At 40.9% G+C, this 24,994-nt stretch overlaps 1 protein-coding gene across 1 annotated transcript in view; it reads left to right on the top strand.

The window, feature by feature from the left end:
• CDHR3 (cadherin related family member 3) overlaps positions 1 to 24,994 on the top strand; it is a 65,751-nt gene that overhangs the window by 17,050 nt on the left and 23,707 nt on the right. Inside the window, 11 exon segments of the mRNA XM_083179694.1 lie at positions 727 to 914; positions 3,547 to 3,715; positions 10,630 to 10,721; positions 11,684 to 11,778; positions 11,869 to 11,973; positions 13,132 to 13,277; positions 13,801 to 13,990; positions 17,131 to 17,302; positions 20,127 to 20,229; positions 20,372 to 20,470; positions 23,821 to 24,050. Coding sequence (XP_083035820.1) covers positions 727 to 914; positions 3,547 to 3,715; positions 10,630 to 10,721; positions 11,684 to 11,778; positions 11,869 to 11,973; positions 13,132 to 13,277; positions 13,801 to 13,990; positions 17,131 to 17,302; positions 20,127 to 20,229; positions 20,372 to 20,470; positions 23,821 to 24,050 — 1,589 coding nt within the window.

The raw sequence follows: 24,994 nt of genomic DNA, 5'->3' as shown, positions 1-24,994 counted from the left end.
TATCGCCATGTGTGTAGAGGGTATAGGAGTGTATAGAATACTTGTTTGTTATTATTTGTATTATTATTATTATTGATTTTTTCAAAGCACCAACTGTTCCCACAGGTCTATACAGAAAACCAGAAAAGAGAGAAAGAGAGATAGACTATGGAATATGTCATCTGAGTGTGTATTGTACCTCAGATTGTATAGGGACATTTCTGACAAGTCAGGTTATACTGCATGCTTGACTTTAATCTCTTATTTAACAATACAATGAGAAATAACAGCATAACAAAAATACCAATACAAAATAAAAAAAATACAGAAAAAAAATAAGAAAGCAGAAGCAACCTTAAGAAATTCTCTTAGAAAATAAAAATCCATTGGGCATATGAAAACATTAACTACTGTATATTTAAGAAAGACAACAGGAAAAAGCCAGGGAAAACAAAGGGGGAAGGGGTAGAAGTATGAAAAACCTCTTGTACTTGTGTTAATGCTGATATTTATTCAGAGGCGTAGCGAGGGTGGCTCTGGTGAAGATGCGCTGTGTGGCATAATGTGTATTGGCATTACTGTGTGTGGAATAATGTGTAACGGGCATTACGGTGTGACATAATGTGTAATGGACATTCCAATTTTTTTGTGGCATAAAGTGTCATTAAAATAATAACAATAATAGTGATTATGTTAAGCAGTGCACAAGCATAGTAATAAGTATTTGGGTTGATGCTCTCTTTCAAGGTGGAGGCACATTGCTGTTTGTTGGACTTCCTAATGCAGCTACATTACCAGAAAACCAGCCAGCAGGGACCCTGGTTTACACTTTCTCTGTAAATTCAACATCTTCCTTATCTACAACTCCTGTGATAATAAACAGTAATCCCCTTACCAAAGCCTTTACAATTGTTTCCAACCCTCCCACATATTCTGTAAGTATTATTTATTGTAATGTATTCAGATTTGCATTTATGAATGTGTTATTATTAATATTATTTTAAGTTCCTCCTCCAAAATATACGCTGATATGTCTTTAAGTACTGTAAATGAATATACAGTAATAGAAGGATTATCCAGCAAAAACAATGCCTCTTTCTGCTATATGCATATTGCATATTATACTGAAATACGCCTTCAGTATCAACATACTAATCACATGCTATATCCCAAAGAATTCAACATCCCACATGTGTTCATGTGCCTCCCTAGATAAAAATACATGATGCCACATATCCCTACAAAAAATTGGCAAGAATAAAATATCACAGTTCTAATTGTTGTTACACTCTATAGGCATTAAATTGGCAGGGCCGCCAATAGGGGGGTGCTGTGGGTACAGCTGTCCCAGCCCCGGGAACCCTGAAAGCCAGCGGCCAACTAAAATGCTGCACCAGTTTTTGAGCCAATCAGAGCTTGCGTACCGGTGTGCGAGCTCTGATTGTCTCACCAGCTGGTGCTGCATTTAAATTGGCCACTGGCATACTGAGTTGAAGAAGCATGCACTCCGGAACCTCTGGGCTGCATCTCAGTGGAAGAGGAGATGGGGGAGCAGGAGCCAGGTTACAGTAAGTCAAGTGAGGAAGGGGAGGAAATGAGTCCCGGGCCCCAAAATTCCTGATGGCAGTCCTATAAATAGGTAAAGGTGTCCACACACTAGAAAGATCTGTGATCTTAAGATGTGTGCCTAAATTAGCCTTGAAATCTTTTGTCCTTCCTGGACAAAAGATTTCAGGCGAGCGCAACTCTTTACCAAAGATTCATCTTAATATCCGATGTGCGTTCCTATGGATCTTTTGCTAAATCTTCTGATCTTTCATACAGCATGTAAGATCAGAAGATTTAGCAATCTGATCGTAGTTAAGTAAAGGTCTGGTACACTGTAATCTTAAGCCCCATACACAATACACAATGGGGGGGCTATGGCCGATATAGTTCATTGTATTGGCTACGGAGGTCCGATATTGTCCATACACACTAGTAACATAGTAACATAGTAATTAAGGCTGAAAACATATGTTAGTCCATCGAGTTCAACCTATCTAACTTATAACTACTGACTTGAGTATGTCAGATCTATAGGATTCCCTTAGTGGCCAAAAATGTATCCAGTTTTGATTAAAATTCATTAACAGTAGTTGCTGTAACCACCCCCACCAGCAATGAGTTCCAGAATTTTACTACTCTAATGGGGAAGAATCTTTCTGAACGATATCAGCTGCAGATTTGCTTCTCTGGATTCTGCCTGTATGATTCAGTAAACCTGCTCCTGCATTTGTTTCTCAGCAATCTGCATGATGGTTTCAGGGAGGCCCACACCACACACTGGAACCATGCTTAATTACTTAGGAACAGATGTATCAAGCTTCAAAAAGTGATCAAGTGGAGAGTGATAAACAACCAACCATTCAGATACTGTCATTTTTCAAACCCAGCATGTACCGTGACAGTTAGGAGCTGATTGGCTGGCTGTTTATCACTCTCCATTTGATCACTTTGTAAAGCTTGATACATCTGGACCTTATTGAGTCCACTGCACTCTCGCTTAAACATGACCAGCTTCTTCTGTTCTTGTCTATTGTCTTGGTGATAGTTACACACATTACCCACACATTACCCTATGCCCTAACAAGCACTGAGGAAGTTTTCCATTAACTTCACTCAGGTACACTCAGGTGTGTTGTGGGGTAATTTTTTCATGTCACATTGGGTGAACCACAGATTTATTATTAGATTATTATTATATATTATTTATGTTGTAGCCGTGTCTGCCCAAAAGAGAGCGTGAACTCATGGAAAGGGAGTGTGACCCCCTTGCACAGCACTCTCAAAGACAATGGGCTGCTCCCATAGTCTCTCTCTGCATTGTTAAGCTTTGCATGGCACCTATTCACACACAACTCAGAGCAGTGGTGTGTGCTCCTGCAACTTTTCTCCCCTACTATCGTGACACTGCAGCCCATGGGTGGGATAGTCTCTGAAAAGCACAATTGTCCCACCCAAAGTGGGGCAGTTGGGAGGTATGGATTATTGGATGCTTCTGGAACCCGGCAACGAACCATCAATGTTTACCTAGTGAACTCAACCCATTGTTAGATTTTACATTTTAGTTCTCAAAATGGGCAAAACCACGTGCATTGCAGGTGTAACATGTGCAGAGAGAGTTCGATTTGTGTGAGTTATTTTATTTCTGTGCATGGTAAATACTTGGTGCATTATTTTTACACTGCAATATAGATTTCAGTTTCAACACACCCCAACCAAATGTAACTTTCTCTATACATGTTACATCTGCCCCACCTCCAGTGCACATGGTTTTGGCTATTTTTAAAACAAATTTGGACTGCGATCAGATCTGAATAAGTTCTTCTTTAATCTGTTTTTGTGTTCAGATATACAAAAATATTTAATAAACAATTGATTGGATGAGTATTGTATGTATTTATCTGTGCAAACACATTATATGATCGATTTTTCTGGCTCTCCTTGAACCATATTAGTTTTACTCTCAATAAACAGAACTCTGATTTCTCAATGATTGTATGTGCTTAATGGAATGTGTTACAGGTCTTTACTACAGGCAGTGTTACGCTCGATTTTGAAACAACACCCAGCAGCTTTGATTTACAGATTTATATGGAAGATACAACAGGTGCCACCGAACTGCAAACCTTAACTGTAAGGCTCACTGATGTGAATGAACCGCCTGTGTTTCTGGACAACCTAGCAAGTCAAGGTATCTATCAGCATAACAAAAAAAAAACATAGTTCTGTCGTCCTTGCCCATTTCATTAGGGGGCACACTTAGCTGTTCCCATACTTACCAAAGACTTTTCAAAGAATTATGCTAGAGAAAAAAAATAAACAATACCTTATTAAATGATGATTGAAGGAATATGTTTAAAAAGCAATATGTGGAATTAAATAAATCAGTTTGACATCTCTCCATGCCAGTTAGCTGCAAACGATATCATAATGATATCCATAACTCCTAGCTATGAATAGGGCAGAGTTACTGGGTACGACCAAGCAATTGGGCGAATGTACAAATTTGTTTCCCTGCATGCAATGCAGAAGAATATATGCCCGATTTCCAATCTACCATGCAATGCAAGAGAACATATGCCCAATTTCCAATCAACCATGCAATGCAAGGGAACATATGCCCAATTTGCAATCTACCATGCAATGCAAGAGAACATATGTCCAATTTCCATTCAGACATTCAATGCATGAGAACATAACCCCGATTTCCATTCATCTCCGCAACAGGTCCAAATGGGAGAATCCAATTAGCCAGGGTTACCCTGACCATTTCAATTAGTGGGGAATCAGGTTTTTCCCGTGCATTAAACCATCAGCACTTGCGTGATTCATGACCCTCTGAACTTGAAAGTGGCGATATGTAATCCGAAAATGGCTTGCGAAAAATGATGCCGATCGGTGATTATCAGCTAATCCATGCACAAAATGTAACTCCCAGGCAATGGGGTGTAAAACTGGGTATACATCTATACAATGGTCAGCCCGTTCTTTCGATCTGGGACAAACGACCGTTCCATTGTATAGGTGTGTATGCTGTCCCGATTCCTGCTGTATGATCGATAAACGGCCAAAACTCCATACTCGGTCGGTCGAAGGTTCAGTGCTTTTTAATATTCATCCAACCAGACGGGCCCATATCAGAACAAAAGTGCAGTGTGTACGCATATTCGATCGATTTGCTGGCTGTTCTTGCGATTATACTCCCAAAGCTGGAACTCCCATGTGGGCGTTGACTAGCTGCATGATCTCTCCTACAGCACAGTATGTAAACAAGAAGCGTTCACCTCTCCCTCATTATATTTTCCTCCCATCTTTATAGCGGTTTACCGTACATCTGTGCCTAGTCACCCCACCGGCTGTCTACATGTAGACGCGCACCCCATCCTTATAGTGGTTTGCCATACACCTGTCCCTAGTAACCCCACTTTCTATCTACATGTAGACACGCACCCCAATCTTATAGTGGTTTGCCATACACCTGTCCCTAGTCACCTGCCACCTGTCTACATGTAGACGCGCACCCCCATCTTTATAGCGGTTGCCGTACATCTGTCCCTAGTCACCCCACCAGCTCTCTACATGTAGAGGCGCACCCCATCCTTATATTGGTTTGCTGTACACCTGTCCCTAGTCACCCTGCCACCTGTCTACATGTAGACGCGCATCTCACCTTTATAGCGGTTCGCCATATGCCTGTCCCTAGTCACCCCACCGGCTGTCTACATGTAGACGCGCACCCCATCCTTATAGTGGTTTGCCATACACCTGTCCCTAGTCACCCCACTTTCTATCTACATGTAGACACGCACCCCAATCTTATAGTGGTTTGCCATACACCTGTCCCTAGTCGCCCTGCCACCTGTCTACATGTAGACGCACACCCCCATCTTTATAGCGGTTGCCGTACATCTGTCCCTAGTCACCCCACCAGCTCTCTACATGTAGAGGCGCACCCCATCCTTATATTGGTTTGCTGTACACCTGTCCCTAGTCACCCTGCCACCTGTCTACATGTAGACATGCATCCCACCTTTATAGCGGTTCGCCATATGCCTGTCCCTAGTCACCCCACCGGCTGTCTACATGTAGAAGGACAGCTACACCGTTCTTCAGAGCGGTTTGCCGGACTTAATTTTTTAGTACCTGTGCAGCAGGGGTGTTTATAGGCTGCAATGTTGTGCCCATAGCACCAAGAATGCAAGCCCGAACCTTTATTTTCCTCAAGCTCATGATGGGAGTGATAGAAAACAAACGGAACGAACGAACAAATGTGCATGTTCCCAGCCAGCACTGATGTAAAAAAGAAATCGCTTTTGTTTAGGTTCTGTACTCATGCCTCTTTGTTTTGGTTTGCTCTTAACCCAGCCCATTATGATAATGTTGTTTATATATGATGCGTCAATAGCCCGAATCGAGAGAATGTGTATGGTGGTACAATCTTTTTCTTGCGATTGTTTGGATGGGAGTAGATCGAACGTCACAAGTAAAATTGTATAGGTGTGTTTGCGCGTTTCGGCTGGTGTTTGTGGACGGTAGATCGCGTGTATGGTCGATTGAATGCTCAAAAGAAAACAGGGATTGTATAGATGTGTACCCAGCTTAAGTATGGGAATACAGGTACTAACCAGAAGTCTGCATGATGGCCCCTTTTCTCAGCTATAAATGAAACCAGTTTGATTTTGCAGTGTAAATGATTACCGCTTTAAAAATAATAGAGATTTCTTACCAAATCTCTCACTTTCTGAATCTCTCATCCTATTACAAATCACCCATTGTTCACAATATTCCACACAGCAGTGGGCGGCCCCTTAGTCCTCAGGCACCCCGGTGCAATGCAGCTGCTGCATCAATTGTAGTTCTGCCTCTGATGCTATTGAATAATGGACACTCAACAAAATAAATGACAGACCACACAGTACCTCTAACTATAACATAATCAATTAATATAACATCGGCCCTTCAAGTGATTATTAACTAAAGTCTTGAAAGAACTTAAGGTAACCCTTTATTTTGAGAGTAACAACTGTCAACTGAGCTGTCTGTGCATATCAACTGGGTATGATTTCAATTTTATTATAAGTAACGTTTGTATTTGTGTGTTTGTATTTGTTTTTAATAAATTGGTCATTCATCTTGTGTACCCAAGCACCCCACGTTTTTTTCTTTTCTTGAACAATGGATTAAGCGCCCATTTACTGATGACATCCAAGGTGACGGGATCCTTGTTCAAACGACTAGAACACAGGTTCTCATACTCGTTCCTCAGGACCCCACACAGTGCATGTTTTGCAGGTCTCACAGAATCACAAGTGAAATAATTAGCTCCACATCTTTTAAAGTGTGTCAATGAGTAATGAGTGCACCTGTGCACCTGCCGGGTGACCTGGAAAACGTGAACTGTGTTGGGTCTTGAGGACCGAGTTGGAGAACCCCTGGGCTAGAACATAAACAAACAATGCATTGTTTCTCCCCACACTCTGTATGCTATTTACCAGAGATTGCTTCAGTGAGACTAGAGAATTACTTTTGTACTGTGAATAAAGCCTTCTTTATTATAACTGTATAGGACTGGGCCGTTATGGCTGTAGCCTTAAGAGACAGGAGTTTATATTTGTAATCTGTACCAAGTAGAACATTTTCCAAGTGCTTAAAGTTCCAACTTTACACTGCTACTGTAGTTATGAGATGGTAAATATCTCTTGACAAGCAGAATGCCCTGCAATGACTATGGCAAATAGAAAGCCAGTGTATCCTACACGAGGGTCTAAACCCAGGCTTATTGGGTCTGTGGCTGGGACAGTTGTAAACAGGTGGGTTGTGGACTTACCCAGGTCCACTGACAGGAGCCGATCTTCCCAGCAGTTGCCAGTCCAGTGGGTGACAGGGCTGCTCCTGCCGCAACCACTCAGCCCCCTCTCTGTATAAGCTTCTGCAGTTGTCACACGGTTGGACTCTGTTCTTCCCAGCAGTTGCCTGGACCACTGCTGTCCAGGGGGTCACACGGCTGCTCCAGCCGCTCCTGATCGGTCTCCGGTCTGGATGCCCACCCAGTTGCTATGAGTCTGGACTATTCCATTATCTCTGACTGTCAGCTACCTAGTCGGTATGCTCACTGATGCTGGAGACCCGGTCACTACCCTCGGCTGTCACTCCTGTACCCTGTACTCGCTTCCTGATTAGGGAGCATTCCGAGGTGGGCACCTGGTGTTTCGGGGGCATGCCCATAAAAACGGCGGACTCGCCAATAGAAACACTGGATGGGCCTGTGGGAATGCAGGTGTGCCCCTGCCTGCTTGGGACAGGTGGATGATGTTGGGGAGGGGGGTGTGCATTCAGCATAGCGGCGTTAACCTGCTCGATAGTCAGCAAAAATAGGCAGCATAGCAAGCAGGCCTGTATTGGGCCCAATATACATTGACATGTACGTAATGAGCTCCACCAATCAGCGCTCAGCTCAAACCTCTTAGCCTCTGCCATCTTGTGCAAAGTGTCATGGTACTTAGTCCATTCCCAGTAATGCAGTCAGTGTGCCTTGGCTCCCATTGCTCAGCACCATCATTGACACATTAGCAGATAGGTGATCTGCAGTTCTACCCCACTCCCATGCACAACATTTTTTAAATAAAATATATATTTTTGAAAAATACATGCTGACCACAGGACCCAGGGATACTAACCCCACTGTGCCCCCCCCCCCCCCTTTAATCTGGCCCTACCTTTGAGAGAAAGGGAGTGGGGCTGAGATTTGCACAACATACACTTTTTTGTATAGCAGGTGGTCTGATTTGGTTTATGTACACCAATTCATTTTTGACATAGTAGACCTGTAATGGCTTATTGAGTGCTGTTGGTTATACACAGTATGCCATAGGCTGATTAAATGTAGAATGGTTGTACATGTTTTTGCCACTCTTGGTTGGTTGTGTGCCCGTATTGTTTTATTTGATTGACAGATTTATTACATATGCTGGGTTCACATATATTATGCCTGCATCGGCCTTTATTGAATTGGTGTACATAAACCAAATCAGACCACCTGCTATACAAAAAGTGTATGTTGTGCAAAGGGTATTCAAATCAATACCAACACTAATGCCCCCCATTGGACACTCAAGCACCACCTTGGGGTCCCTATAGGAGTTTCCGATATATTTATATCCTATCCTATATGTGTCTAAGAAGCCAATACAGGCATAATTGCAGATTATTACAAAACACACGTCTACAGGAATACAATCTCCAATATAGTCGGACTGGACACAATCCCAGTGTGAAACAATACTACCGCACCCACCCCCTACTGCCTACATTTTAAAGTCTATATCACTCAATATCTTCCAATCTTTATCCACTTTATTGTATGTATATCTATATATATATATATATATATATATATATATATATATATATATATATATATATATATATATATATATACAGGTTGAGTATCCCGTATCCAAAATGCTCGGGATTTTGGATAACGGATTATTCCGTATTTTGGAATATTTTAATATTTCAATTATGTATTTTGAAGTATCTTGCATGTATGCTGTATAAACACATAAAATACACACAAATATATTTTATTACCACATAAAATACACACAAATATATTTTATTTGTTCAAAAAACAAGGTTTCAAAACATGAAACAAAATTTGTGTACTATCTCAGATATTGAATTTGAATGCCAAGCAATAATTTTCTTGCACATATATAGTGCCAGTTACATATCATGTCCCCAGTGATGCTGTTTCAAATGTCCCCAGTGAGTTTTTAGCAAAAAAAAAATTTTTTTTTTCACTTTCTGGAATGTATGGTTTTCGGAATAATTCGGATAACGGATACTCGGATACGGGATACTCAACCTGAATGTATATATATATATATATATATATATATATATATATATATATGGAATCGGGACATCTGTCAGAATGAACTTAGGTCTACAGTCATTAGGTCGACCCCACTAGGTCGACTGGCAGGAAGGTCGACCTGACTTAAGGTCGACATGGGCCACTTAAGGTCGAATTTGCATAAAGGTCGACATGAGGAAGGTCGACTGTTCATAAGGTCGACATGGGTTTTTCACTGTTTTTTATCCGAGTGTCGACACAGTCGACATGGACACAGTTGGCAATGAGAATCGGACCCTCGCATCGCTCGCTTCGCTCGCAATGCTTCGGGCACGGTGCCTCGCTGCGCTCGGCACACTATTTTATTCTCCCACCACGCCCTAGAGGATGGTAAGGTATGAAATACCACCTGTCGGCACATGTCGGCTCAAAAAACAGTGAAAAACCCATGTCGACCTTATGACCAGTCGACCTTCCTCATGTCGACCTTTATGCAAATTCGACCTTAAGTCATGTCGACCTTGGCCCATGTCGACCTTAAGTCAGGTCGACCTTCCTGCCAGTCGACCTAGTGGGGTCGACCTAATGACTGTAGACCTAAGTTCATTCTAATAGATGACCGCTTCCCATATATATATATATATATATATAGTAAGTCATAAAAAATTTTAACGTCTCTAATTCCGCAATTTTTGGTGGGATATCCCATATCCTGTAACTATTAAAGATTATAGAGGATACCCCACTTTTTCCATAATTTACATATAAGAGATAGATTTCTATATTTTCTCAGGTGTGCATCCATACAACTACCCTTCTTCTTTTTTCTTCTTGTTCCTACCTTTGAGAGCCAAGTGAATTTGTCAAAATAGGTGTGAAAATTGCCAAGCAAACATTATTATTCATCATAATGACCTGTAATGTTTACCTAATATAGGAAATACAATCTTTTTTTTATACACAACATTTTCTATCTGCATTTATATAACATATGTGAGCGACGCTGCAATTTTTAGCAGATATTTTGCACATCTCTCACAGATGTTGGCACTCAAAGGGTTAAAAAGCTTTCCTCTTGTGTGGGTATTAGCTCTGTCACTGTCCTATCATAATTTTGACATATTTTGATATACTGTATGTGTGTAATATATGTGTGTGTGTGTTTATGTATGTGTGTATCAGCCATATTTTTTTGTAAACATTGTTTTTTTGTGTATCTATAACTATTCTCTGTTGTTTTTTTGTAGTTGTAATGCTTTATATCACAGAAGGAACTCCAACTGGTGTCATTTATCAAATTCAAGCATTTGATCCCGAAAATGGAACTGCTGCACTAATGGTTTGTTGGTTTCAGTTTTCAGTTTCTGTAATATTTCTGGCCTAGAGATTACATGTATGCTATACCTGAGATTTAATATTTTATTTAAGCTGTATTGTGTAGTATGCCACTTGAGTGTTTTTTCCTACCTCTCTGCACACTTTGGTGCACATCTGCTCTGCGGAAGCATCCCTGAGAGCAGAGGATTAGCATGCACATTGGTGTGACATAAAAACCATTTAGGTGTAATAGAGTCAGACTTTGCTGTTTTGTTCTGTGCATTGAGTGAAAATCAAACGTGATGTCCTATGTTTCACACTCATTTTCACATTGCTACAAACTTGATTAATTGATTTGAAAGTAATTTTATTATCACATACTGTAGTTAAAACATGATAGCTGGCTGCAGTTGGCGATAAGTCGGTAACGATGGCCATACACTTGTGCGACTTCCCCGCCCAGTTCCATTCACTATTAAATTAGACCCTAAGTCAACTGTGACCATGCATGGATATACTTAACCCTTTGAGTGTCAACATCTCTGTGAGAGAAGTTCAGAATTTCGGCTAAAAATCCCAGCGTCGCTCACATTTGTTATATAAATTCAAATAAAAAATGTTGTGTAAAAAAAAAAAAAAGATTATATTTCCTATATAAAGCAAACATTATAGGTCATTATGCTAAATAAAAATGTTTGCTTGCCAATTTTCACACCTATTGTGACAAATTCACTTGGCACTCAAAGGGTTAAAACCTGGTCCGTTACGGTGAAGTCAGCACCGAGTCTGGGAACCTCTGGCTTAAACTGTAGTGCATTTATACTGAACATGAAACAGCGTGGCATAATTATATAGCCATGAGAAACATGGTAAAATATGTAGTGACAGTTAAAGGCAAATCATATTAATCATCTGACCTACTGTATACGAGTGCCAACGATAAGAAAAGCTGGTAATGTAATGTACACGTATACTGTATTGCAGTACTCACTGACTCCTTCTACGGATCCATTTTCCATCTCTTCAACTGGAGTTATACAGTCTACAATGGTATTTGATTATGAGACTGGCCCACACAGGTAGACATTCAGACTTAATTTTACTGTAATGGAAATAAACCTAGAAAATCAGGACAATAGCAAATGATATATCCTATTTATGTTTAATAGTTACTCATTGACTGTGGTAGTGACGGACACGGGTGGGCTGTCTGCGAATGGAACCCTGGTTGTTACAATAACAAACATCAATGATGAAACGCCATACTTCACCATGTATGTATAATAACAGAAATCACTGTGGTTTCAAACTGAGTGTCTACAGAACGATCTAGATACTTATATCACTCAATGTGGTGACACAAATGATTTATATGGATTTAACCGAATTGTAGGGACAACAGTTTTTGTCCATTTTCCAGTGTTTAGGAGCAAATGGTCAATTGTCATTTGCTTTAAGCCATAATAAGATTTCATTTCAACTAGCCAGGTCTGCCATGATCTGCCAGAAAATTGTATAGTATATGTCCAGCTTATGCAATTATTTTTGTAAATTATTTTTTATGTTGTAATTATGGCAGAAAAGAACCTTACAGCAATCACTGCAACATTCAGTGCAGTGAAGTGCATCATGAAAAGTGCCATCCAAATATGGGTACACACTATCCAATATGTGTATAGCGTGTGTACCCAGCTTTAGATAGTCTTCAGCTTGCCATAGTGCAAACCATCTAGTGCTAAAACACTGTATATCTTAAATGATATCATTCAGTGGTTTCACCTTGACCCTCGCCGAACATGCAGTCACTGACGAAATAGTCATATTTGAGTGCATGAACAGGCGAGGGGGGTGAGGGGATGGGGGTTTATTAACTACCCATGGGAGCCCGCATTGTTAAAGATATAGTGGGTACAAATACACAAAATATACGATAATATCATTAATTATAACGTTATCGTGCATATCGTTTGTAAAAAAATTGCATAGTGTGTACCCATCTGGAATGTTAATGTTATTCGTACTGTATTCACCTTAGGAACATCTACAAATATGTAGGCAAATAATATAAACGTTAATGATAGTGCTGCGATAAAACAAACAGCAGTAACATCATGTTTAATACATTTAAAAAATACAGGAGGTCTATATATGTCTCACTTATATCATATGTATACAAAAGAATATATGTAACATTCCATATAAGTATATCAAATTATAGAAATTGATCAATTTAATATATATTTTGAGTAGAGATGTGCAATCTCTGATTTACTCTGATTTCAAAACAGGATCTTATTGGCTATCAACTATTAACAACTGTCATGTGATTTGGGATAGCCAATAAGATCCTGCTTTGAAATCAGAGTAAATCAGAACCTGCACATCTCTAATTTTGAGCAATGGTTTAACTGTTTTATGTTCATTTATTTTAGAACAAATACAACCTTTTCCATTCCTGAGGAGCAGAGTGCAGGAACTATTCTCACCACTATAACTGCTGTGGATCCAGATGTTGGTTTTGTTAGTACACTCTACTATTACATCAATACACCAAACCAGTACTTCACAATAAATGAGTGTAAGACCAGTACTTGTATGTATATGTATATATAACTTCTTTGTCAGCTGCGATGTGCATTTCTGTCCATATTATAACAGAACCAAATAATTTCTTTACCATGAAATGTTGTTTTTATCCACAGGCACAAAATTCTGATGTTAAAACTATACCCATGTTCTACTAAGTTAAACCAACTTACTTACAGTATATATTTAGCCAAGCAAAAAATGCTCACTGCTTGTAACTGTGCAAAAACATAGAATGGTTTTGTAGCCGGCTGAATTGTATATCATTTCTGTTTATCCTCCAATATGACAGTATAAGGAAATATGATATTTCTGTTATGATGAAGCTTTATGATTTTGTTGTCCTAAATTAGGATGATGACAATAAAGTTGTATCTATCTATCTATCTATCTATCTATCTATCTATCTATCTATCTATCTATCTATCTATCAGTAGCAGGGTATTGCCATAAATGTAAACTGTTTAGCCAACACTGCATTTAACTCATCTCAATTTTCCCATTTCCCATTTCAGTGACTGGTGTGATTCAAATCGCCATGAGAATAGACCGTGATGTTGGCCCATTAAGGTCTGTTGGAATTATTTATTTAGACATCAAAGTGAGTGACCTTCCAAGCGTTGGCCAGTCTAACTACACAACTCTAACCATCTATATTGAAGATTTAAATGACAACCCTCCAGTGTGCAGTCCGTTTGCATACAGGTATCCTGATTTAATTTGATCTAACTTTGGTTGGACTCCCCAGTACATTTATCCATTCTTTCAATATATATTGGTCCAGGACCTTTTGCTGTTGTTTACTGTTATAACTAAATGATCTAAATGTGTATCTTAAGTTATAGCACATTATAGTTTTCACCGGTAGGTAGAATGATAATTAGAGGAGAATGGGTCCTCAACATGCAGTAGTTGACCAAAAAAGTTATTTAACTGCTCATTGAAGCAACATCTCAAGTTTTTTTTTATCTCAGCAAATAAAAAGCATATAACACAGAAAGGACAACTTAGGAGGTGGACACAGACCCCATCCTAAATTGCTGTCATTTAATTCATTTGATTTTTGCATATTTCTAGCGTTAGCATTTTAATTGGAATGGCACCATCACTGTACAACTTATCCGGAAAACCTATTTTTAGGTGCCAATTATCTCATCCATGTTATCACTCCGGCACAAACTTTTCTAAGGTTTTCATGTGTTTTATTGAACAATTTTCTCAAAAGAATTAGATGTAGACTAGAGCAATGTAAGTAGACAGCTTATAGCCACCACCAGCACTGACATCAATCGTACAAGAGCCTGGACAAGTTTGCATTATGACACAGACTCAACTTCTTTGCCTACAGGCCAAATAACTGGAATTTGGGCATATTACCACAATGGCCCTTTAGTTACCAGCAGTAGTGCAGAAAGAGGGGGGGGGGGTACTAATTACCTGGGTCCAGGTCTGATAGAGGCGCCCAGTGAGCCCGCCCCCCATTAGGTGGCAGCAGAAGCTGCTGCCGCTCTTCTCAACCTTGCACATGCTGCTGTCTGCTGGGCTCTTAGCGTGGCCAGGGAGGTGCTTAACCCCTTCAGTGGTGTTTTTTTTTAGGGAGAGCTCCCACTGGGTGAGTTTTTTGGCAGAGCGCTCCCTAAAAAAACCCCACCACTGTGACTCCCGGGTCCGGGCAGCAACGCTGAGCACTACATCAGCTTCTTCCCGGTCATGTCCCCGGCAACCCGGCTGTGTGTATCGTGATGTTACAAGGTCATGCCACACACAGCCATGGGGGGAAGGAGGCGGGGCCAGGCAGCGGCTGAAGCTGAGCTCAGCACTCTGCTCAGCGGCACTGCCTGGCACTAAGCAGCACAGACCCTGGTACTCCTGAGAATTTTCCGGGGTTGCCAGTCTGGGCACTGGAGCACAGCCCAGAAAATTCTCGGGAGTACTCGTGAAGGGGTTAAAGTGCATTTTTTTCTTGGTTTTAATGGTGCATGACCATGCCTCCTTTGATTATGCCATGCTCCCAGAGAAATACCTGTGCCCAGCCAGGTTCTATACTACTCTGGCTATATGGGCCTTATTCTAGTTCACTCTTTCTGACAAAATCCTTCTTAGATGGGCAAAACCATGTGCACTGCAGGGGCGCAGATGTTACTTGTGCAGAGAGAATTAGATTTGAGTGAGTTATTTTGTTTCTCTGCAGGGTAAATACTGGCTGCTTTATTTTTACACTGCAATATAGATCTCACTTTGAAGTAAAACCCCACCCAAATCTAATTCTCTCTGCGCAAGTAACATTTGCCCCACCTGCAGTGCACATGGTTTTGTCCATCTAAGGAGAATTTTGTCAGAAAGAGTGAACGAGAATAAGGCCCTATATGTAATTAATTTACACGATTAGGCTCAGGTATCAGCAGTGAAGCCAGAGGATCTTCATACAGACAACCACTTACTGGTCAGCATGCTGACATTCCTAAGGTACAATGCAGGCAGTTATGATATCCACACTTTGAAATGTCATCATTTCAAAAATATGAAAGTATTTATTTATTTATAATCAGTTTCTTATATAGCGCACACATATTTTGCAGCGCTTTACAGAGAATATTTGAACATTTACATCAGTCCCTGCCCTAGTGGAGCGTAATCTATATAAAGTATTCACAATGTTGACATAACAAATGTCGACAAGTGAAATATTTACATTTTGCGGACTGCCACCATAGGGTTGGAATTATGGCAATCCACAGACACCAGAACAGGCATATTGTGTACTGTCTATTGGCAACATGATGAATGCAGACATTCTAACATTCTAACCATTGACAACATGAATCAAACCCCAGACTGTTGGCATTTGAGTTCTACCCACGCAGTCAGGATCACCTCTTGGACTATGCTTCAGTTAGTAGGCACAAACAGGAAAGGTCTTTGTGGTATGATTTGTTTTATATAAACTGGAACTGGTCATAACAAGAACTAGTAATGAGAACAAGGTAACTGTACATGAATAACTGTCATTGCATGCTGCATCTCTCCTTCATGTCACCTTCAGACACAGGAAACAACAAACAAGTATATGCATACATCACAGACTGTAAAACACATACACACAAATATGACAGCACCACCTGCTGTCCCTCCAGTATAATTGCATCTTAAGTCTCATCTGATGTAGTTTTCTCAGCACAGACAACCACAATCCATATGGAATAAATAGTAAAATTGTCAGTTTAAAAATGTTGAATTCAAAGTCTAAGGATTGCAACAGATAGGGTCTTGTGCTGTGTTAGTTTAGCACTCGTAATTTCGTACCATTAAGTCTGTCATAATAAGACAATAATATATATATATATATAATCTCCATTAAGCTTTTCGGATATTAATAAGTCATTGGGACGGTGTGATGATTAGCATTGTTGTCTCACAGCACTGAGGTCATGGGTCTGATTCCCACCATGGCCCTAACTGTGCAGAGTTTGTATATTCTCATCGTACTTGCGTGGGTTTACTCTGGGTACCCCGGTTTCCTCCCACAATCCAAAAATATACTGATAGGTTAATTGGTTCCCAACAAAATTAACCCTAGAATTTCTGTGTGTGAAAATGTGGTAGTGAATATAGACTGTAAGCTCCACTGGGGCAGGGACTGTTGGGAATGTTCAAATATTCTCTGTAAAGCGCTGTGGAATATATGTGCGCTATATAAATAACTGGTAAGAAATAAATACATTGGTTTCAAATTTGTGTTTTATGGCCTTGTGCTACCTAAATATTGCCCACTTGCTCTATATACTTTATGTTCCAGTTGTCTTGTCTTTGCTCTGCCTATACTAATATAGTGTTTCTTTTTTTAGTGTAGCTGTACCTGAAACTGAAGCAAATGGCAGCCTTATAATAGATCTTACTAATAGATGCACAGATATTGATGTAGAGCCACAATACAGTGCTTTCAACTTTACAGGACTTTCTGGACTAGGAAGCAATCAGAAGTTTCAACTAATCCCATCTGGATCTGGAATGATAGTGGTGTGTTAATATTCTATTTTGTAGTACATTCATGGTGGCAGGAGAGGGGAAGGGTTCCCCTTTGTGAGAATGCTATAAGGAAATACTGTATTTTGTGCTGGAGTTGAGCTAGTTATACACATAGCAGCCTGACACTACTACAGCTTGGAAAGGGGTAAGGTGATCGCATCTACTCATATAGGGCTTTATTCTAGTTCACTCTTTCTGACAAATTGCTTCTTAAGCCCCGTACACACGGGGGAGATATATTGCTCAGCCATATATGCTCAGTTTCTCCTTTTCATCAGCAACCAGAGATGGTCGCTGATGAAAAAGAAACTGCCGGCAGTGGTAATCAGCTGGTCGCAGGAGCATGTTCCTGCGACCAGCGATCACTATAGGGGTAAAAACGGGAGTGCGCACACGGCGATATATCGCCGGTGCACACTCCCATCGTGGGCAATATGGTCGCTTAGCGACCATATTTCCCGTGATATTGTACAAAATCGCCCCCGTGTGTACGCACCTTTAGATGGACAAAACCATGTGCACTGCAGGGGGGGCAGATGTAAAATGTGCAGAGAGAATTAGATTTGGGTGAGTTATTTTGTTTCTGTGCAGGGAAAATACTGACTGTTTTATTTTTACACTGCAATATAGATCTCGCTTTGAAGTAAAACCCCACCCAAATCTAATTCTCTCTGCACAAGTTACATCTGCCCCACCTACAGTGCATATAAGAAGGATTTTGTAAGAAAGAGTGAACTAGAATAAGGTCCACAGTTCCTTGTAAAGTGTGAGCTGTTGACCATTATTGTGACACCTGAATGTGTTTAAAATGGTTTCCCCTTACAGCTATGTGCATTCACAATTTGGTATTGGGTAACACTGACTTTTTATGTTACTGCATGGGTCCAAAATGTGCACAATCACTGACATAAGAATTTAGGGCTTCATGGTCAGTAGCATTGATGTACTTAGCTAATCTGTACCATTACCAGCGAGTTGGTCATTTCTAGATTTAGATTCCCAAATGTGACCATCATTTTACTATTTACATAATATATTTCTTCTACAGTATTTTTATTTGTTTATTGGAAATGTTTTATTTTTTGCTTTATGGAAGTAAAAGCACTGTAAACAGAATTGCAAGACATAGGCATAGAGGTCCATCACAAAAATATTACACGCAGTGATAGGCAACATACAATAGAGCATATTTCAGCATGCTTCCATGAGCATCCATTACAATGGGTGTGGATTATGAGGTCGACAGTGTCTAGGTCGACACGAATGGTAGGCAGTGAAAAGGTTGACACGTGAAAAGGGCTGGCATGTGCTAGGTCGACATTCAGAAAGGTCAACACAAGCAATATGTTGACATGGAAAGGGTTGGCACAAGGAAAGGTTGACATGCAATTTTCACATTTTTATTGTTTATATAGGCATCTGTCAACATGGACCCCCAATTAGTGTAACATGTACCCTCGCATGGCTCGTTTCCCAATTGTAGTCCATGTGGATCATAAAGTATGAACACGTTATCTTAAACAAAAAATTGTGAAAACTCATGTTGACCTTTCAGTGTGTCGACCATTGCCATATCGACCTATTACTCATGTCAACCTTATGTCAATGTCGAACTAGTGCATGTGGACCGTCTTCCTGTTGACCAATAGTGATTGACATATTGACTGTCAACCTAGACACTGTCACCTAGCTACTGGACCACATTACAATTACAAGTGCAAACGTTTACATTGGATATAATTGTAAGTGAGGGGGACAATTACAAACAAAGGTAAAATAAAAGGGTGTCTGGAACTCACTTATCAGCCAATGTATTGGTAGGATAACCCCCAAAAAATTTGAGTTTGATACCACTGTGTCAGATGCATGCTATAATAGATTTGGGATTGCAGTAAGGTTGCCAAAATTGAAATGAAAATTTCCCATGTATCAAAATGGAAGAGTCTTTCTTCTTCTTATCAAACATAGGGGGTTATAATGTAATATGTGCAGAGATAGTTAGATTTGGGAGAGTTATTTTCTGTGCAGGGTAAATACTGGCGGCTTTATTTTTACACTGAAATTTAGATTTCCGTTTGAACACACCTCACCCAATTTAAATCTCTCTGCACATGTTACATATGCCCCATCTACAGTGCAATGAGTTCTCATCCATTTGAGAAGAAATCAGCTTTGCGATCAGGTCTGAATAAACCCTAGTTTACACCCTTAGTTTTTATTTTTTATTTTTATTAATCTTGTTTTAATTTTCTATTCTTTATATTTGTGGTGTGAAGTTAACATTCATTGATAACTATTCTCAGTCATTAGGTTGTTGTTGTCATCAGTATTATTATCATTATTATTATTATTATTGTGAAAAGCAAAAATAAGCCTCATCATTTGTCAACAATAGGGCTTTGCACCCTTTGAGAAATACATGCCTATACCATAATGAACAGGTATAGTGGCCTATGGTCGGCGTGCTAGTAATTATTATTCTTGAGTAAGCAATTATAGTTATTGGTGATATAAACTGAAAAGTGGAAAAGGCAAAGTTGTGTAGAATAGATCCGGTGGTGCAATGCTGCCCAACATGGTCGTCCTCTTGCGGTTGTCACCACACCCTACAATTGCACAATAGTTATTACCTTTTTAACTGTAAACTGTTTTTAATAGCCACTGTCAAGCCTTTTATATTATAAAATGGAAATAACTACTTTTGTATGAAATCATTCTTTTGAGCTAGATTTTACTAATCTTTCACATGTTTTGTCGATTTCATTTTTCCTATGTATGATCCATCCATTTAATAATTAAATATTGTTTGCTTCAGTTGACAGGTAGCCTGGATTTTGAGAATCCGAGTAATCTAGCTGTTGGCAATGAATACAGTTTAACACTTTCAGTGCAGGACATTGCCTCTCCATATTACTTGCGTAAGTAGTTGTTTTTTCTTTGGTGTTTGTTGCACCATTTATAAATAATCCACTAATTACTAATTTTCATTTTTATATTTCATACATAACTACTGTACAATGAATAAATACTTTGGTTCTCTCTTCTTTTTTTTTTTTACAGAGAATATTTTTGTTTATGTGAAAACAATACCAGTTGATGAATATCCTCCCGTTTTCAATAGGTCTTCTTATGTGTTCAATATTTCAGAAATCATTCCAAGTGAGTAATTGTATACTGTATACCAATTCTCAAATTGCATCACATACAGTAGCTGCTCTTAGTGTGTTCCAAAATTTCTGTCAAAGCCCCACCATGGCACTTAGACAAAAAATGAGTCACATCTCATACTCAGCTGCAGTGACATAATTATCTAAATTGTGCCCCCCCCCTGCCGAAAATGTAGGTAGCCCCCCTGTAAAGTTAACACCCCCCCCACCGCCCATGCCCCCGTGTCCTCCATGCCTTACCCTCCGCTCGCTGTGCCAAGGACCCGCAGAATATGTCTGCAGTCGGTCCCGGCTCTCCTCCTGGCTTCTGCTGGTATGAAAACGGACCATCACAAAATGTTCGCCCCATACAGCAGACAGTTTCAGAGAACTGTCTGCTGTATGGGGGCGGACATTTTATGATGGACCATTTTCATTTCAGCAGAAGCCTTGAGGGGAGCCGGGACCGCTGTGCAGACAGGTAAATCTGCGGGTCCTGGCTGCAGCACAGTGGCATTACAATAGCCCCCAGACCCCCGGCGCCCGCACTTACACAGCACCCCCGCGGGGTCTGCGGGGCTATTGTTACGCCACTGCTCAGCTGCTGGATAAGAGAAATGTTACCACAGATATTTTGGTTAGTTAAGAATTCATTGAATTACTGTACTAGGTATATGGTATCCAGTGGTTTGGAATGAGTGGTGGTCTCAAACAGCTTGGAAATGTGCAGGTGGAGATCCTAGTGTAATCACATGCATGAAAACAGATTTGAAAAAATATTGAAACAATTCGAATTAACAAATGTAATCTAGCCAATAATCATTTGAAGAACAAAATGCAAAACACAATGTTAAGGTAGCAAACATTAATACAATATAATTATGGTAAATGTATTGTGTTCAAAATAGCTGTCATAAGACCCATATCTAGTTATACAAAAAGCCTAAACCTGTATGTGACAAAACACCAAATGTAATATAATTGCAAGAGACATTCATCTAGCAGAGCATAGTTATGATAACAGTTTTTGTCTTAGCCAATATTCTGTCAGTGACTGTGATTTGGGGCTATTGGAATTATAAAGTGTGACAATGTAAACGGAATCCTTTAATACATTTAGGGCAGTATTCAATGTTCTCCAATAAATGTGTTTTTATCTAAATTATTACATATTTCGTTATTTTTCTATGTTCAATAATCAGGGCCGGCGCCACCACTAGGCAAGTCTAGGCATTTGCCTAGGGCGCCGGCCACTGGAGGGCGGCATTTCGCCTCCCATGCCACGGGTACCTGTTGTGCCGTCTGGGGAGGAAGGGGTGTCTATGCCGGAATCTGACAGGAGCCCGCGCAGGTACCTGTCCTGCGACGCTTTGTGACCAACACGGGAACTAGCATATAGCTAACTGCTGATCTTTGCGTATAGCAGTGCCCTTATGCACAATATTCCCAGGCTCTGATTTACGTTCTGCCACTTATACACCTACTGGTCGACACAGGTGTATCACAACCTGGCGGCGGCGGCGGTCCCTGCAGTGAATAATAAATAACAAGCTCTATCCGGCGGCGCGGGAAGTGCTTCTATTTTGAAAACACTGGCCGCACGCTGATTCAGCCAATCAGCGTGCGGCCAGTGTTTCTTCAAAATAGAAGCAGTTCCCGCGCCGCCGGATAGAGCTTGTTATTTATTATTCACTGCAGGGACCGCCGCCGCCAGGTACACAAAGCGTCGCAGGACAGGTACCCGCGCGGGCTCCGCCTCCTGTCAGATTCCAGAATAGACACCCCTTCCTCCCCAGAAGGCACAGGTACCCCCCCCCCCCACACACACACACCATGGCACTGGGGCGCCCCCACCCCGACTCGCCTGGGGCGCTCCGGTGCCTTGCGCCGGCCCTGTCAATAATTTTCACCTATTCAATGTGGGTTTTATAGACTGTCTATACCAGGCATGCCCAAAGTCAGGCCCGGGGGCCAATTGCGGCCCGTGCTGTCATTTCAAGTGGCCCGCAGCCTCCAGCTGGAAGTGGGCAGAGCATCAGATGTGGGAAGCACAGCACAGGACACTAAAGGTGGGGCCCCAGCGAGTGCGCCTTTACCTTGCTGTCTGCTGCAGTGAGGAGGTGCTGGCCGCCACAGTCAGATGTGTTTGACTTCCTACCCCTGCTGCTGCAATCGTATATCACCTTACTCCATAATCACAGTGACAGCAGTGTTTGGGGAGAGGGGCAGCAAAGGGGAAGCTTGCTCCCCTAACATGCAGAGTGGAGGAGGGCGGCATCGGGAGCCCAAGCATCTCCTGTCCTTACAGTGCCTGCTTTACCTCTCCTTCCTCTGGCTCACACAAGGGGCTGGGAAACATACAGAGAAGGGAGGGGGCAGAGTGGGGGACATACAGTGAAGGAGGGTCAGGCTGGTGGACATACAGTGAATGGAGGCAGTGCTGGCCATTCAGAGAAGGGGGAGCAGGGGCAGGCTGGGGGACATACAGTGAATGGGGGCAGAGTGGTGTACATAGTGAATGGGGGTCGTACAGTGAATGGGAGTCATATAGTGAAGGAGGGTCAGGCTTGGGGACATACAATGAAAGGCACTGATGAACAGTGCCTTGGGTGCAGAGTGAATGGGTGCAGAGTGGGGAACATATAGTGAATGGGGGACATATAGTGAAGGAGGAGCAGGCTGGGGGACATACAGTGAATAGGGGCAGGCTGGGAGAAATACAGTGAAGGGGCAGGCTGTGGGACAGAGGGTCTTACATCACAGACCCTTCCTTAAAATACCTTGGTTCTGACACTCTCAGAAAATGTCAGGTCCACCCCCCCCCCCCCCCTTCCCAAATGCAGGGTTCCTGACAGTCAACCTCTGAACACATTGGGGGAAATTTACTAAAATGGGAATAAGACTTCACATGTGATGTTGCTGTGGGCAACCAATCAGATCCTGTCTACTATCTTCAAGAGGGTGCTAGATAAAGAAGTAGATTCTGATTGGTTGCCCATAGCAACATCACATGTGAAGTAGAATTCACATCTTAGTAAATTTCCCCCATTGTGTTTACGAGCCATACACAATTTCTGATGTTTGTGCGCTTGGGTGATGCATACGCTATGTGTGTGCAGTCATTCGCTCAGTTTGCGAATTTTCTGCTCAGTGATCAACTCTGAGTCAGACCCTTGATTTGGTAAGAAGAAGAAACAATTAGAAATATTTGATGACATTTGTATACATTCAAAAAATCTATTTATAGTAACGCATATGTTTTTCAAAGTAATTAACTAAAATTAATTATATGAAGAATTAAATTAAATAGAGACTTTATTTGATAGTAATGATACATATGCTTGCATGTTTTTTTCATTACAGTTTATTCAATAATTGGCTACATCTATGCTACAGACGCAGACTACCCCTTTATTGGCATCACATATTCGATTGTCACTGGCGGCAGTACTTTGGGTGCTTCCAACATTTTCGGGATTAACCCAAGTACAGGGGCTTTGAGTCTTGCTTATTATGCAGATTATGAAACCACGCCACAATATATATTTACAGTTCAAGCTACAGATTCTGCGTCCAAGTTTGCTACAGCTTCCGTAAGAAACATTGAAAACCGCCGTGATTTAATGCCCTTAGTTGTTTTCATCACATTTTCTGCAGGATTTGGGGATCTAGAACAGCACAGAAAACATGACGTTGGTAGTATAAATGTTAATTTAGGGCATGAAAAGAACCCACCTGTAAGATGTACTTCTCATTTGTGTTTGTTAATGCTTGTCAAGTAGAATAGCTTTGTGTGGGAGAAGCTGTTTGATTACTTTAGTCTGCTGTCGCAGGAGGGTATATAATCTTCTCTTTTAGTAGGGCATAAACCAGTCCCTTTACAAAAGCTGAAGAGATATTAGAGCATATGTTTTATATTCCCTTTACCCGGTTAGGTGTTTCCCACACTTCTTTTATTTGGTTTTATATAGCACTATATATATATATATATATATATATATATATATATATATATATATATGTATAGCAAAGAGGCAGGATGGCACTCCCAAGATTTGGTAATACTGCACGGTGGCAGATTCAAGCAATGAAAGTCAAACACCAGTAACTTGTGTCCGACTGGTGTTTGACTGTCATTGCTTGAATCTGCCGACGTGCAGTATTACCAAATCTTGGGAGTGCCATCCTGCCTCTTTGCTACATTCTTCCCTAGTGGAACGGAACGACAACCCAAGTCGCAGTCCCTTATGGTCTGAGTGCCAGGACCCCTCTCACTATATATATATCTATATATATATATATATAGTGTGTAGAAATGATGGCGTCACTCCTGGGGTCTTGGTGAAGATTTTTATGTATATATAATGCAGAAAGTACAATCACAATGCACATCGATAGGTCAACGTTTCAATTATTTATACATAAAAATCTTCACCAAGACCCCAGGAGTGACGCCATCATTTCTACACACTACCTTATCTTCATGGAAGGCACCCGGGGCGTATGATTGTTTGATTGAGTGCCGGCTCGTCTCCAA

Source organism: Crinia signifera, chromosome 4 (genome assembly GCF_055691185.1).
Source record: "Crinia signifera chromosome 4, ASM5569118v1, whole genome shotgun sequence".
Taxonomy (NCBI): domain Eukaryota; kingdom Metazoa; phylum Chordata; class Amphibia; order Anura; family Myobatrachidae; genus Crinia; species Crinia signifera.
The sequence above is the reverse complement of the archived record's forward strand: the minus strand, read 5'-3'. Positions and strand labels throughout refer to the sequence as shown.